This window comes from Mobula birostris, chromosome 7, assembly GCF_030028105.1.
Source record: "Mobula birostris isolate sMobBir1 chromosome 7, sMobBir1.hap1, whole genome shotgun sequence".
Lineage (NCBI taxonomy): Eukaryota > Metazoa > Chordata > Chondrichthyes > Myliobatiformes > Myliobatidae > Mobula > Mobula birostris.
This window is the reverse complement of record NC_092376.1, coordinates 11,060,790-11,076,615: the sequence shown is the minus strand read 5'-3', so window position 1 is coordinate 11,076,615 and position 15,826 is coordinate 11,060,790. Positions and strand designations below refer to the sequence as shown.

The 15,826-nt window shown below is 45.3% G+C and overlaps 2 protein-coding genes across 7 annotated transcripts in view; one reads left to right on the top strand and one right to left on the bottom strand.

The window, feature by feature from the left end:
- pudp (pseudouridine 5'-phosphatase) overlaps window positions 1–3,562 on the bottom strand; it is a 179,401-nt gene extending 175,839 nt beyond the window's left edge. For 2 of the 4 annotated variants that reach the window (XM_072262628.1, XM_072262629.1), the window contains exon 1: window positions 3,230–3,562. In XM_072262628.1, coding sequence (XP_072118729.1) covers window positions 3,230–3,302 — 73 coding nt within the window. In that variant the 5' untranslated portion in view covers window positions 3,303–3,562. The remainder of the gene's footprint in view (window positions 1–3,229) is intronic. The other 2 variants (XM_072262630.1, XM_072262631.1) reach the window with 2 other exon arrangements.
- LOC140200009 (steryl-sulfatase-like) overlaps window positions 1–15,826 on the top strand; it is a 142,210-nt gene that overhangs the window by 32,891 nt on the left and 93,493 nt on the right. The window contains exons 1-2 of one of the 3 annotated variants that reach the window (XM_072262622.1): window positions 3,783–3,893; window positions 11,922–12,071. In XM_072262622.1, the coding sequence (XP_072118723.1) occupies window positions 11,926–12,071 (146 nt within the window). In that variant the 5' untranslated portion in view covers window positions 3,783–3,893; window positions 11,922–11,925. Of the gene's footprint in view, window positions 1–3,782; window positions 3,894–11,921; window positions 12,086–15,826 lie in introns of those variants that run through there. The other 2 variants (XM_072262621.1, XM_072262623.1) reach the window with 2 other exon arrangements.

Genomic DNA, 15,826 nt, shown 5'->3' with positions numbered 1-15,826 from the left:
GTGGAATGAGCTGCCAGCACAAGTGGTCCGTGCAGGTTCAATGTCAACACTTAAGAGAAATTTGGATAAGGATATGGATGGGAGGGGTATGGAGGGCTATGGTCTGGGTGCAGGTCGATGGGAGTAGGCAGATTCATAGTTTGCCATGGACTAGATGGACAGAAGGGCCTATTTCTGTACTGCCATATTCTCTGACTCTGTCAGCATTAAGGATCTAGATCATCACCATACAACAGGAAAACAGGCCATTCAGCCCATCCAGTCCATGATGCCCTATTAGCCAACGTTCGGCCTATAACCTTCTGAACCTTTCTAATCCTTGTATCTATCCACCTGGCTTTTAAAAAATTATTGTACCTGCCTCGATCACTTCCTCTGCCAGCTGATTAACAAGAGAGCTGTCCCTCAAGTTTGGGGTGGTACAGTAGTAGAGCAGTCAGTGTAACACTTTACAGTGCCATTGATCTGGATTCAATTCCCGCCGCTGTCTGTAAAGAATTTGTATGTTCTCCTCATGTCTGTATGTCTTTCCTCCAGGCGCTCCGACTTCCTCCCACATTCCAAAGACGTATCAGTTGGTAGGTTAATTTGGTCCTGTGTAATGTTCCTTCTAAGGTATGCGCGCACACACACGCACACATCTTTTGCTACAACACACAAAGGAATTTAAACTGCGCACAAAAGATTGTCACCCTCTACCTCGCTGGCACATTAAGTATATTTCACGATCGTACACAAGCACATTTCCTTTTCCAGATTTTGATGTGAGCAGTGTTGGCAGCGTGGAGTTTGCGATGATTTGTCCGCAGATTTTAGAACCGGCTTATTTTTGCTGTTTTTATTGAAGACGTTACTCGGGGCGCACATGTTATCACTGGGCAAAAATTTGCGCAGCACGAGATTCTGGTCATTACAAATTAGAGGGTCCATTGGTCACCTGGGTGTTATTGGGCAATGTGGCTTGTTGGGCCACAAGGGCCTGTTACAGTGCAATACCTCTAAATAAATAAACCAGTTCCTCTCACCTTAACCACGTGCCCTCTAGTTGTCAATAACCCCACAACTCCGAGAAAAGACTGAATGTACCACCTGAAGAAGGGTCTCGGCACGAAACAGCAATTGTTTATTAATTTCCTTGGATGCTGCCTGGCCTGCTGAGTTCCTCCAGCATTTTGTATGTGCTACTCTGTGTTTGTGCATTCGCCCTATCTATGCCCCCCATGATTTCACACTCAGGTAGAAGGAGCAATATCTTACATTCCGTCTGGGTAACCTTCAACCTGATGGCAAGAATTTCAATTTTTCAAACCTCCAGAGGTTGCCCCCCTCCTCTCCACCATTTCTGTTTCCCTCTCACCTTAACTCCTGACCTTCCCCTTCCCTTCCTTCCATGCCCTTCTCCACCCCTTTATCTCTGTCACCAATCAACCTCCCTGCTCTACTTCACCCCCTCCCAGTTTTCCCTTTCGCTTGCCACCTTGTAATTCTTACTCCCTTTCCACCACTTCCTTATTCCGACTTCTCCACTTCCTTTCCAGTCCTGATGAAGGGTATTGCCCTGAAGCGTCGACTCTTTACTCTTTCCATGGATGCTGCCTGGCCAGCCAAGATCCTACCGCACTTTGCGTGTGTTGCTTTCGATTTCCAGCACCTGCAGACTTTCTCATGTTAGGATTACCTCTCAAGTCCCCCACAATCAAAGGAATACAACGCAAGCCTATCCAACCTCTCCCTATAATTTGGTCCCCCAAGTCCTGGCAGCATCCTTATAAACCTTTTCCAAGTCCATGTGGATGGATTATTGAATGACTTCAAGGGCAGTGGAGTTTTTCCACTTCCTCTTCTCTCAGTTCTGTGAGGTGCAGACATGGAACAGACCAGCTGTAAGGCTTGAAAGGAAGGGAGGAGGTCCAGGAGCATCAGGACTAGGACTGTCAGACTGGGTAACAGCTTCTTCCCTCAGGTTCTGAGACTAATGAATAACCCGCCACCACTGAGATCTCATCACTAGGACAGTGAGCTGTTTACCTGTGCTCCACACAACGTGCATTTGAATTATATTTTATTAACCTATTTATGGTAATATTCTGTGTTATGTGCTGTGTGATATATGCGTTGCGGGTGCCCCATGCTCCAGAGGATCATATCTTTGTTGGTGGCATATAAATCTGAACTTGAGAAAAGCCTCTAGTGGTATTGGTTTCTGAGTCAGAGAAGATAATATTTTATAAGGACAGGAGCTATACACCAAAGTATAATATATTTTCTGCTGTCAAGGTGAATCTGTTTTCAAAAGAGGCTGCCCATTTAAGTACACATTGGGCAAATATGGAATTAAAGGCCAAGTGACTGCATCATGGGTCAGTTAGACAACTGTTTCTCGACCGTACCTCTTCCTAGAGATGCTGCCTGGCCTGCTGCGTTCACCAGCAACTTTGATGTGTGTTGCTTCAACTGTTTCTCCTTTTACTTTCCTCTTTGGTTATTTATCCTTTGCTAGAGGAAAAGTACAAGCACATAACCACTGACTTTTTGCATCAGACGCAAGATCTGGTGTGCGTTTTGGAATGGATCAACAGGACAAGTCCTGCTAAAGTGGAAATCCAGTACTATATCATTGTAAGGAATGTAAAAAGGAGCAATTATCTGCTGGAGGAACTCAGCAGATCGAACAGGGTCTGTGGGGGAAGAACAGGAGTGGAGAGAGCAAAGGCTGCCCATATTCCCACTCCAAATCCTTTGGTGTGAACCTTTGAGAGAGGCTGAGAGAGTGCAAGGGTGGGAAGGGACAGGTACAGGGGGAACAGAGGAGGTAGGGGATGGGGATAGCAGGGGCAGAAGTGGGGATGGGGAGGAAGTGGGGGAATGGGGAGGAAGTGGGGAGATGGGAAGGGGATGGTAAAGGAGGGGGATGGGGAAAGGGGGGGATGGGGAAAGGGGGGATGGGGAAAGGGGGGATGGGGAAAGGGGGGGATGGGGAAAGGGGGGGATGGGGAAAGGGGGGGATGGGGAAAGGGGGGATGGGGAAAGGGGGGATGGGGAAAGGGGGATGGGGAAAGGGGGGATGGGGAAAGGGGGGATGGGAAAAGGGCGAATGGGACTGGAGAGGGGAAAGGCAGATGGGAGGGGAACAGAATGAAGGGACCTTGCTTCGTGAGAGCTGGCCGTAGACAAGTAGCGGCCTTAATTAAATGACTGATAAGCTCTGGGGAAGCACAGACCAACTCACCCAACAGCAGCCCGTCCATGTCGAAAATAACGTGGGTGACCGACTGGTACAGCGAACATGCTGCGGCCGCCATGTCGCCGGTGAGAGTGGGCCGAGCGGCGGAGGCGCGGAGTGAGGGGGGGAGGGGGCGCCGGTGCCTCACTCCGCGCCGCCGCACACGTCGAATATTTCACCATCAAAACCCCACGCCGGGAAGTGAAGGTGAGGAATACAACGTGTCATTCATTAAATATTTAATTCCAACGCTCAGGAACTAAATATTCCGCTCCACAACCGTTTTATTCCGGTTGGCTCTTGGTATGCGATGAGATTTCGCTCGGCCATCTCCGGCCGGAGAGGCGGGGCTTAGAACAGTTACGCCTCCAGGTCTTCGTCGGAAGGTGACGTTCCGAGACATCGAGCAGTGGGCGGGGCCCGAGCCGGTGACATGGCAGTGGGCGGGGTTTCAGCGGAGGTCGGGACCAGTAGCAGTGACCTCCAGGTGTACCGGGCGGGAGGCGGGGCTTGGGACAAGGGGCGGAACATGGAGCGTGACGTAAAGGACGAGGGCGGGGCCTGTCGGGGAGCGGGTTTTCTGGAAGGAGCCGAGTTTATTGTGGAAGGTAATCTTTGACAAAGTGAAGACGAAGCTGTGTACGCCCCAGCTGACGCTGCAACTCCTCAGGTAATGCTCCTGCCTCGTAAAAGGCAGCACAGTGACCAAAATTGCTCTATGTTTCTTCTTTTTGCCCTTCTCCCCCTTATTTATTCTCTATTCGTCCTTTCCCTGCCTTCTCTTTATCTGTTAAGAACCTACTATACAGGTTCTCTCTAATCAAGCCGACCCAACTCTTGCTTGATTAGTAGACAACGAAGTTGAGAAAGCTGTCAAACCTTTAACAGCTAGAATAACTTTTCATCTAATTCATAAGTAGTGCCATTCGCAGTTATTTTGTAAATAACACTCTTCTTTGCATTTCTGGTCAGATGCTAACCGGATTTCATTGGCTTTGTATCTGTACTTGAGCTGCTAAACTGTGTTTCATTGCTCCACAACAATGACAATAAAGATATTCTGTTCTATTCTATTCTATTCTACTTGGCACAATGATAATAAAGTTGAATCTAATCTAATTGTTATTGCAAGCTAGTTTTGTCAACAGTTAGTAATGACCGAAGCAACACCAATATGTTGTACTTTCTAGGAAAACAAATGGTATTGCATAATTATTACAAGGCTAAGTTACTGTTTGAAGTTTGCCAAGTTTTGAGCATTTGATGCTGTCCGTTTTAAATATCTTTCCAGTTCTCCATGCTTGGATAGTCTTTGGATGTGAAAAAAAAATTCAAAAAAATAATGAAGCAAGCTTGTAGAGCAAGACACAAAAAGCTGGAGGAACTCAGCCCTCAATGGAGGGAAATGGATAGTTGGGATCCTTCATCGGGACTGGAGAGTAAAATGGGGGTTATCCAGTCTAAAAAAGGACGAGGGGAAGGGGTGGAGTAAGAACTGGTGGCTGATCAGTGGTTCCAGGTGAGGGGCAGAGTGGGAATGATGTAAGAAGCTAGGAGGTGATAGTGGAAGTTAGAAATAATTGTAGATAATGTAATCTGATAGGAGAAGACAGTGGAATATGGAATAAAGGGATGGAAGTGCAGAGGGGCACCAGAGAGAGAAATGAGTGCTTGATGGACAAATTGAAAGGATAAGGGAGGGGAAAGAGAAGGAGTAATGGGACCAGTGGGATTGGGGAGTAAAGAGGAGAGTGGTTACTGGAAGTTAAAGAACTCAAGTTCAAATTCATTGTCATTCAACTCTAGACATGTATACTGCCAAATAAAATAATGTTACTCCAGATCAAGGTGCACAACATAGCACATATAATGCACACATAAAGTAATATTATCACAAATAATTTAAATAAAACAGTATGGTTCATTAAGATGGCTATAGCTGGTGTGGGGCGGAGGTGAGGGCTGTGGGGATAAGCTCCTACTACCTGTTAAATACTCTCAATAGTGTGTGAAACAAGCTGCCTCTGACCACCAAGTCCGCCTGGCCTTCGCTTGGGGCTTGGCGATTAAGCCCAGCAGAACCATTCCTACCGAAGGCAGAGGGGGCAAAGATGGGTTACTGGTACGTTAAGAGCAGTCGCTTCAGGCAGATGGAGCCCATCAGCTGTGGCTGGCAGCTCATCTAGGAGAAGGAAAACTCTGACCTCAGTCCTCCGCTGCCTTGCGGCCACACCCACTAGTGCGAAAGGCTTCAGGAGTAAACCACGAGGAAAAATCTGGAGCTGGAATCAGTTCTACGTTGAGTTCAACGCTGACTGGAAACTCCCGCGAAGTTGCTGGCGCCAAGCGGTATTGGTCTCTGCCGTCCCTTTGGATTTATCAGCTGGGTGGAGCTAGGGAGCCTGCTACATGGACAACAGCTTGCTCTCCATATCATACTGCCCTGGCTTGCATATCACGTGGACAACTAGGGTGCAATATCCATGGTTGACCCTGACCAACGGAGGACCTCAGAACTAAAATGTATCCCAGAAGGTTCACATTTAGCATACAGTGCAGTGGCATCACGCATTGTGACGTAGTGTCCTTGCTGGTTTGGGGTCTCGCCCCTCCTGTTGGTGCTGACCTCCAGTGTTTGCCCAGAGGACGACAAACTGGATTGCATTTGTTTGTAGTCTGCTGCGGACTTGTATTTGCCAACAACATGCATGCATGACTATTGGTTCTATGTTTTAGGCCTTGGCCCTGGCGGGAACCTATTTAGTTTAGCTCTATTCATGTATGGTTAAATGGCAACACTGGACTGCAAATTTTTTGAAAGTGTTGCTTCCTCAGAATTTTTTTTTTGATTCTGATGGACCGCTTGAAGCTGAATACAAACATAATTTCAGACTACTTGTATCATGTAGGAGTTTGGAGCAACAAGAGGGAGGGAGGGGAGGAGGAGGGAATGTCGACTCAGACCATGAGAGGCCTGTGTCGGGCATTTTCATGCCTTACAAGGCGCAGATTGGAAGTCTGTGTGGGCCGCCACTCCTCGCCCAGACTAGAGCAATGTGTGATTAAGTGCCTTGCTCAAGGGCACAAACACGCTGCCATAGCTGAGGCTCGAACTAGCAACCTTGAGGTAACTAGACGAACGCCTTAACCACTTGGCCACCGGGGGGGGGGGGTCATGTGATGACATGGGATTGAGACGTGTAAATCCAGCTCTCCCGTAAAAAATCAGCAAAGTACCGTTTAAACAAAGTAAAGTTAATAAATACTTTCTGAAAACTACTTATAACCTTCATAAGACTACTCTACAATATGCCTTGTAAACTGCAACAGAAGAAGTCTGTTGTTGTGAAGTCGCCGTGAGATGGGAAGAAAAAAGGGCCTACTGCAGCGATGGAGCTTTGGATTCAGGTTGGATCTCCTTCGGAGGAGACGTATTTTATCTCTGGCATAGAAGAACAGGGAGCAATGGCGACGGTAGCGGTCTCTCGGAAGAAGATGCCGGAATTGCGCATGCGCAAATCGACACAACTTAAACTACAAGGACCGACGGCCACTGCAACTGAAAGTGACTGAGAGTCAGAATTGGATATCACAGAGAATACAGATGAAGAAGAGGAGGAAGAACTGGAAGAGACTGGAAGTAAAGGAGACGGCGGAGACATAAGAGAGGCTTTATTGCAATTAACGGCTTAACTAAGAAAATTAAGAACAGAGCTTAGAGACGTGAAGATGTGCTATGATAAAGCTATGAAAAGACAGGATAAAATGGATAAGAAACTTCAGAAGATAGAAAGAACAATGGAGCATATTAACGATAGAGTGGGAAAAACAGAAAATGATGTGCTTATCTGGAATGCAGAAAGAAATCGACTCTTGGAGAAAGTGGATGCATTGGAAAATTTTAGTAAACGTAATAATATTAAAATTGTTGGTCTTAAAGAAGGTATAGAGGGAGATAATCCAATAATTTTTTTTCAAAGATGGATCCCGAAAATCTTGCAAATGAGAAAGAAAGACCGATCAATTGAAATTGAGCGGGTACATAGAGCTCTAAGACCAAAACCACAAGATGACTAATATCCACGATCAATTTTAATAAAATTCTTAAGATTTCAAGACAAAGAAAGGATTCTACAGGCAGCTGCCCAAGCTGCCAAGAAGAGAAAAGGGCCACTGATGATAGAAGGGAAGAAATTTTTTTTTACCCTGACATAAGTCATGAACTTTTGAAGAAAAGGAAGAAATTTAATCCAGTGAAAAAGCCCTATGGGATCACGGTTATCAATTTATATTGCGTTATCCTGCAACCTTGAAAATTTTTTTGCCTGGTGGAGAAAAAAGATTCTTTGACGATTACCGGAAAGCGAAGGAGTTTGTGCGAGATTCTTTGAATATTAACCAGATACAAGAAGAAACCCAGGGGAGCGAGATAGATTGAAGATGAAGACTGGATCATGGATTAGGCCTGTTGGATTTTTAGGCAGATGAATAGATAAATATATTATTAATTATATGAGGGAGGGGAAAGAAAGGTTAAAATTTGAGGAATATTAGCTGGGAATAATGGAATTTTTTATATATATACGATTTTTTGTTACAGGGGAGCTGGAAGAAACACTGTCCAATCGCTACGTTATTCATGTGTGCAAGTGTGGCAATAGCCACGACCCGCACAATGGAGGGGGGTAGTGTTGTGTATCTTTTCATTCACAACATTAGTGGGGGGGTATTTTGTTTTTTCTTTTTTTGTATCTTAGCTATCTTTTTTTGCCTGGATGATTAGGAGGGAAACACATAGCAACATGGTGAAGTTCAAAGAGATTCCCCAGGGAACTATGAGAGTTGAGAAGCTAAGTAATGTTTTAGATTTTAAGAGATAAATATGAAACATTTTTGAATATTTGGAACCTTTATTTACAGCTCTGATGATAAAGATCTTGGTTCCTTGGGGAAAGTAACAAATATATATTAAATTCATTTTTAATCCCATGGAGCATGTGCAAACCTTCCAATATTCAGGCGGTTCTTTTTTTTTCTTTTTTTCTTTTCTCTTTAGGTAGGAGTATATATCGGAGGGGGGAGGGTAGATATTATTTTCTCATGTATTTACTTTGAAAACTCAATAAAAATTATATTTAAAAAAAACCACTTGGCCACGTGCCCAACACAAGAAACAAGAAATTAACTTTTATTTAATATAATGTGTTTATTTGCATAATGGTGCTGAGGCTTTGCAATAGTTTAACTAAGCTAAAAATGTTGTGATGATTTGTGTTTGTACTTGGTGTCTGAGGCTTCTCACTTAAGTGTCCAACAATAATCCGCCAGCAGTGATGGATTCTAGTTGCCGTGATACTGTTTCCCCATGACCACAATGTCCTGGTGAAACCTTTCACCATTCTCGTCACTGACAGCGCCAAGATTGGCAGCGGAGAAGTCTACGTAGGAATGCAGAAAATGAGTTTTTAGTTGCATGTTGCACTTCATGGTTTTTGTATGCTTGAAGCATCTTGTCAACCAGCTGCAGGTATTTTTGGTGCTTTTGATTGTCAAGAAAATTGTCATCCTTAAATGCCTCCCATGCAATTTTCTCCGGTCCCACTAGATGTCCTTCGAATTGTCTCATTGATGGCCTGTTTGATTTGTGGACCAACAGATATGCTTTCCTTAATCTTGGCATCAGTTATCTAACTTGAATTATGAATTGAAATAACAAATATATGCAATTTCAAAAAGAATAGCGTGTGATAGGATCAGCAGCCCAAAAATTGATAAGATACACCCTAAAGTATTCAGGAAGCAAAATGTTGGTTATCCAGGGGAATTGAACTTAACTAGTGAAACAAAACATCGTTGTTTGCACTATCCATGCTCTGATTTTTCTCCCAAATTCCAAAGACCTACAGTTAGGGTTTGTGAATTGTGTGCAGGTTATGTTGGCGCTGAGGCATGCTGACTCTTACGGCCTGCTCCCTGCATTATCGGTCGTTTATGCAAAGTAATGCATTTCACTGCATGTTTTGATGTATGTGCGACAAACAAAGCTAATCTTTCTTTCTAATTTTTTTAATCAGGTTGTAGATTATTCGGGTGGAATATGAAGTGCCATTCCTCTGGTTTGCCTTTAGCCATAAAGGAGGTTGCAGACAGACATGTCAGTGTGGGAATGGGAAGGGGAATTGAAATGGTTGGCCGCCCGGAGATCCCAGCTGGTGTGGTGGATGGAGTGAAGGTGCTAGACCAGGGGTTGCCAAACTGGGGTCCACGGACCCCTCAGTTAATGGTAGGGGTCACTGGCATTTAAAAAAAAAGTTGGGAACCCCTATGCTAGGTGAAGCAATCTGAAATTTGGTTCAGATGAAGAGTCTAGACCCAAGTTGTTGACAGTCTACTTCCCTCCACTGATCAAAGTTTGAAGTACATTTATCATCAAAGTATGTATACTTTATACAGCTTTGAGATTTGTCTCTTTTCCACTACACCACCACCAACACCGTGGAACTGGTGTCTAACTCTCAGTAGTGTACAGCTATATGCATGTGCAGAGACCAGGAAAATATAGCCCCATAAGAAATGGCATAAAGGATGTAATTAAGCAAAGAGGTTCTAGAAAAGATTCATAAGGATGTTGCCAGGATTGGAGGGTTTGAGATGTAAGGAGAGACTGGGTAGGCTGTGGCTGCTTTCCCTGAAGCATGGGAGCTGAAGGGTGACCTCTAAGGTTTAGAAAGTCTTGTGAGGCACAAATAAGATTGCACACCAAAGTGTATTTTAAAAAAAAACCGTGAGGGACATGGACAGCAACACATGCAAAATGCTGGAGGATCTCAGCAGGCCGGGCAGCCTCCATGAAAAAGAGTACAGATGACATTTCCGGCGTTCAGCAAGATTAGAGGGGGAGAAAAATGATTTAAAAGGTGGGGGGGGGGAGGCAGAAACACAAGGTGATAGGAGATGGGGAAGGAGTGAAGTAAAGAGCTGGGAAGTTGATTGGTGAAAGAGATACAGGGCTGGAGAAGTGGGAATCTGATGGGTGAGGATAGGAGGCCATGGAAGAAAGAAAAGGGAGGAGCACTGGAGGGAGGCGATGGGCAGGCAAGGAGATAGGGTGAGAGAGGGAAAAGGGGATGAGGAATGATGAAGTGGGGACCCGGGGGAGGGGGGGGAGCATTACTGGAGCAACGAGAAATCAATGTTCATGCCTTCAGGTTGGAGGCTCCCCAGACAAACGTAAGGTGTTGTTCCTCTAACCTGGGTGAGGTCTCATCGCGACAGTGAAGGAGGCCGTGCATAGACGTTTCGGAATGGGCATGGGGCATGGACAGGGTGGATGCACGTACACTGTTTCCAAGGGAAGGGGAGCAGAATAATAGAGGGCATGGAGTTAACGTGAGAGAGGGAAGATTTTTGAGACTTGAATAACTTCACAGTGGGAGCTGGAGGTCATGGGTTAAGGATGAAAGGGAAAACGTTTAAAAGGGACAGGTGGGGGATCTTCACTCAGAGGGTGGTGAGAGTGGCGAGCGGGCTACCAGCACAAATGGTGCATGCAGGTTCCAGTCCAACATTTAAGAGAAGTATGTGGATGGGAGGGGCGTGGAAGGCTGTTGTGCGGGTACCAGTTGATGGGACGAGACAAGTCAATTGTTTGGCACAATGATGAGCCGAAGGCTTTGTTTTTGTGCTGTGGTGTGCTATGACTATGACTACAGGTGGGAACAATTCCATAATGTAAAAGATATTTGGGCAGGTACACAATTGGGTGGTGGGGTGGAAATGTGTCTCTACCAGAGGAGGTGTGAGGTGCTCCTTCCCCCCCCCCCCCCCACTAGCCTGCAGGTCACCTTTGGGCAAGGTGTAGCACCTGCTTAGCCCCCCCACCCCAATCAGGGTCACGTGAAGCCACGGGAGCAGGTGCTGGATGGTCATATGAGCAGCTGGGGCATATCACAAGTCCTGGTTATGCGACCACTGATGCCAGGCAGACAATCTCTGAAGAGTATTCATAAGGTGTGTTGGCATGTGGCCAAGTGGTTAAGGCATTAGTCTAGTGATCTGAAGGTCGCTAGTTCGAGCCTTGGCTGAGGCAGCATGTTGTGCCCTTGAGCAAGGCACTTAGCCACACATTGCTCTGTGACGACACCAGTACCAAGCTGTATGGGTCCTAATGCCCTTCCCTTGGACAACATCGGTGGTGTGGAGAGCAGAGACTTGCAGCATGGGCAACTGCTGGTCTTCCATCCAACCTTGCCCAGGCCTGCGCCCTGGAAACCTTCCAAGGCGCAAATCCATGGTCTCATGAGACTAACGGATGCCTATAATTCATAAGGTCACCTGAGGTCACCTGTCTTGTAAAGACACTGCCCAGAAGAAAGTAATGGCAAACCACTTCTGTTGAAAAAATTTGCCAAGAACAATCATGGAAAGAGCATGATCATCCACGTCATCAATACGATACAATGGTGATGATGAAAAGGTTATGGGTCAATTGAAGTGAAATGTGCTGGGTCAGAAATATGCCTTGGTGAGCATGGATGACAGACCTAAAGGCATGTTCCGCGCTTTACATTGCTTTGACATTTTGTCTCGTCATTGGAAGTCTTCCTTTTGCCTTTGTTGGAGTCAGATGATGTAAGAGGCTAGAAATGCCGAATTCATTCTAATCTTGCTGATTTAAATTTCATTATTTTACTTTTAGCAACATGAATATTCTGGTGGTGTTCCTCCTGCTTCAGTGGGCCAAAGGAAATCTCAGCCAAAGTGCAAACCGGCGACCAAACTACGTTATTTTAATGGCAGACGATCTCGGTATTGGAGACTTGGGATGTTACGGAAACACCACTCTCAGGTTCAAAGTTCACTGTGTGTGCCTCTGTTTGACCATAAGACATAGCAACAGAATTAGGCCATTTGGCCCATTGAGTCTGCTCTGCATTTCAAAATAGCTGATGCATTTTCACTCTCAGCCCCAATCTCCTGTCTTCTCCTCGTATGCCTTAATGCTCTGGCTAATCAAGAATCTATCAACCTCTGTCTTAAATATACAAAATGACTTGACCTCCACAGCCACCTGTGCAACAAATTCCACAGATTCACCAACCCCTGGCTAAGGAAATTCTGTGTGTGTGTGTGTGTGGTACAGCAATCACCTTAGCCTCATCACAGGACAATTTACAATGACCAATTAGCCCAACAACTGGTGCGTCTTTGGACTGTGGAAGGAAAGCAGAGCACCCGGAGGAAACCCATGCGGTCACAGGGAGAAGTTGTAGACGGTGGCAGGAAATGAGCCCAGGTCGCCTGTACTGTAAGGCGTTGCCCTGACCACGACGCTGCCGTGCTGTGTGTGCATGTGTTTGTGATTTTGCATGTGTCGCTCTATATGTGTACGCACATACTCTGTGCATGTGTCTCTGTATATCCCATCACCTCGTTCTGTCTCCACCCCACCTCAGTAATGTGTGTTGCTCTCAATGTATGTGTGAATCTGCGTCTCTGGACGTGTGTGCTTGTGGAAGTGTCACTCTGTCTCTGTGCACCTGTCTATGTCTCGATGACGTCTTCACTGTGATTTTTAAGTCGGTGTTTGTTATTTCTGTTCATCATCAAGTCAAATTTATAGTCACCAGGACTCACTTTCAAGGACTTTCTCTCATGTTCTTGATGTTTATTGCTTATTTATTATGATTATTTTTCTTTATGTATTTGCAATTTTTTTGGCCATCCTGTTGGTTGTGGTCTTTCATTGATTCTATTGTGTTTTTTCTATTTACTGTGATTGTCCACGAGAAAATGAATCTCGGTTGTATACGGTGATATATGTACTTTAAACTTGAACTTCGAAGTATGGTGAGGTATGGGTAATTGAAAACATTTCCAGCAGCATCACAGGCACCGAGGGACTGACAACACAGAATATGCATTACACGTGCCAATGGAGAGAGGGAGAGACTACTCTCTGCAGTTATATCACATCTCTGTGCTGTCTACTTAATATTCGGCGCCTTAACGATGCCATTGCCTTCCGAGGTGGAAAGATTGTGGATTTCAGAAATGCTATTGGAAGAGCCTAGGGCAGCACTGTAGCATACTGGTTAGCACAGCATTTTACAGGACAGGTGACCCGGGTTCAATTCCTGCCACTGCCTGTAAGGTGACCACATGGGTTTCCTCCGGGTGCTGGGGTTTCCTCCCACAGTCCAGTTGGTATGTTAATTGGTCGTTATAAATTGTCCCATGATTAGGCGAGGATGAAATCGGGGGATTGCTGGGCAGCGTGGCTCGAAGGGCTAGAAGGGTCTATTCCGTACTGTATTTCGATAAATAAGTAAGATGTTACCTGAGCGCACATTACCTTGTGGCCATTACGTCCTGGAGGTAAAAGGAGATCTTCCTTGAAGGATTTAAATATGGTTAAATTAAGCACAGAGACAGGCCCTTCCATGCTGGCCATAAGCTACTTCCACTCTTGCTCCGATTCTGTTTTATTCTTCTGAGACTTGCGTCAACACCCCTCCCCCACTCCTGTCCCCTCCCAGCTCCCAGGATCAACCACTCACCTACTGGGGCAGTTTACATGAATTAACCTTTTGGCAACGTGGGAGGAGTATGGAGTACCCACTCAGTCACGGGGAGATCATGCAAACTCCTTATAGACAGTGGGGGGAGTTGAACTCTACTGTAAAGAATTGCACTAACCCTCCAGGCCGTGCTCACTTCCCATTACTACCATTGGGAAGGGGGTACAGGTGCCTTGGGTCCCACACCACCAGGTTCTGGAACAGTTATTACCCTACACTATCAGACTCCTGAGCCAACGTGGAAAACTTTACTTACCTCAACACTGAACTGACTCCTCAACCTATAGACTCATTATCAAGGACTCTGCAACTCTTGTTCTCAGTATGTTTTTTTATTATTTGTATGATGATTTGTCTTCCTATGGTGCAGGAGTTCCCAAACTTTTTTTTTAATGTCATGGACCCCTACTATTAACTGAGAGGTCTGTGGACCCCAGGTTGGAAACACCTGCCAGAGAGGGCTGTTTCCTGTAGTGGGAGAGACGAGGACCACAGGGCACAGTCTCAGAACAGAGATTCAAGATTCAAAAAACTTTATTGTCATTCTAACCATACATCAGCTCTGCAGGGCAGAATGAGACAGCGTTTCTCAGGGGCAGTGCAATCATAACATAACAAACGCAACACTAAATAATAAACTTAACAATAAATAGTAAAACACAACAGCCACATGTCAGTTAAAATCAGTTATAAGTGTCCAGTGCAAGTTAAAAGTGTCCAAAGCAGAGTCAGGTAGAGCAGCTATTTAGCAGCCTGACTGCCAGTGGGAGGAAGATGTTTAGTAGCCTTGTGGTTTTAGTTTTGATGCTCCTGTAACGTTTGCCTGATGGCAGAAGAACGAACAGTTCATGGAGAGGGTGTGAGGGGTCTTTAATGATGTACCATGTCTTCTGGAGGCATCGACTCTGAAAGAGGTCTTGGACAGAAGGTAGGGAGACCCCAATAACCTTCTCTGCTCCCCTACCACCCTCTGCAAGGCTTTTTTGTCGACGGCACTGCAGCTGGAGCTGCAGAGGGACGTCCCTTTACAGCACAGATGAGGAGGAATTTCTTTAGTCAGAGGGTGGAATTCATTGCCACAGGCGGCTGTGGAGGCCAAGTCATTGGATATATTTAAAACGGTGGTTGATGGGTTCTTGATTAGTAAGAGCATGAAAAGTTAGCCGGAGAAGGCAGGGGAATGCAATTGACAGGGATAATGTATCAGCTATGATTCAATACGACAAATGGCCTAATTCTGCTCCTGTGTCTTATGATCTTTTGCACATTGGTTGTTTGTTCGTCTTTCTGTATGGCTTTTCATAAATTCTATTGTATTTCTTTATTGTCCAGTAAATAACTGCAAGAAAATGAGTCTCAAGGTCGAATATGGTGACATATACTCAGTGGCCACTTCATTAGGTGCACTGAACACCTGTTCATTAATGCAAATGTCAGCCAATCATGTGGCAGCAACTCAATGCATAAAAGCATGCAGACATGGTCAAGAGGTTCGGTTGTTCAGACTAGACATCAGAATGGGGAGCAAATGTGATCTGAGTGACTTTGACCATGGGATGATTGCTGGTGCCAAATGGGGTGGTTTGAGTATCTCAGAAACTGCTGATCTCCTGGAACTTCCATACACAACAGTCCCTAGAGTTTACAGAGAATGGTGCAAAAAAAAATCTTTAAAAAAAAAAGCATTAAAAAAGTTTAGTTAGTGGCAATTCTGTGGGCAAAAAATGCCTTGTTAATGAGAGAGATGAGAGGAGAATGGCCAGACTGGTTGAAACTGACCGGAAGACGATAATAACTCAAATAACCACACGTTATAACAGTGGTGTGTGGAAGAGCATCTCTGAATGAACAACACTTTGAATCTTGGAGTGGACGGGCTGCAGCAGCAGAGGACCACACCAGATTACACTTCTGTTCCTAACAAAGTGGTCACTCAGTGTATGGTGACGTATACATACATATTAAATTCACTTTGATTTTTTACTTTTCTCCCTTGAAGAGCTGGCTGCTGAGATCATAGACG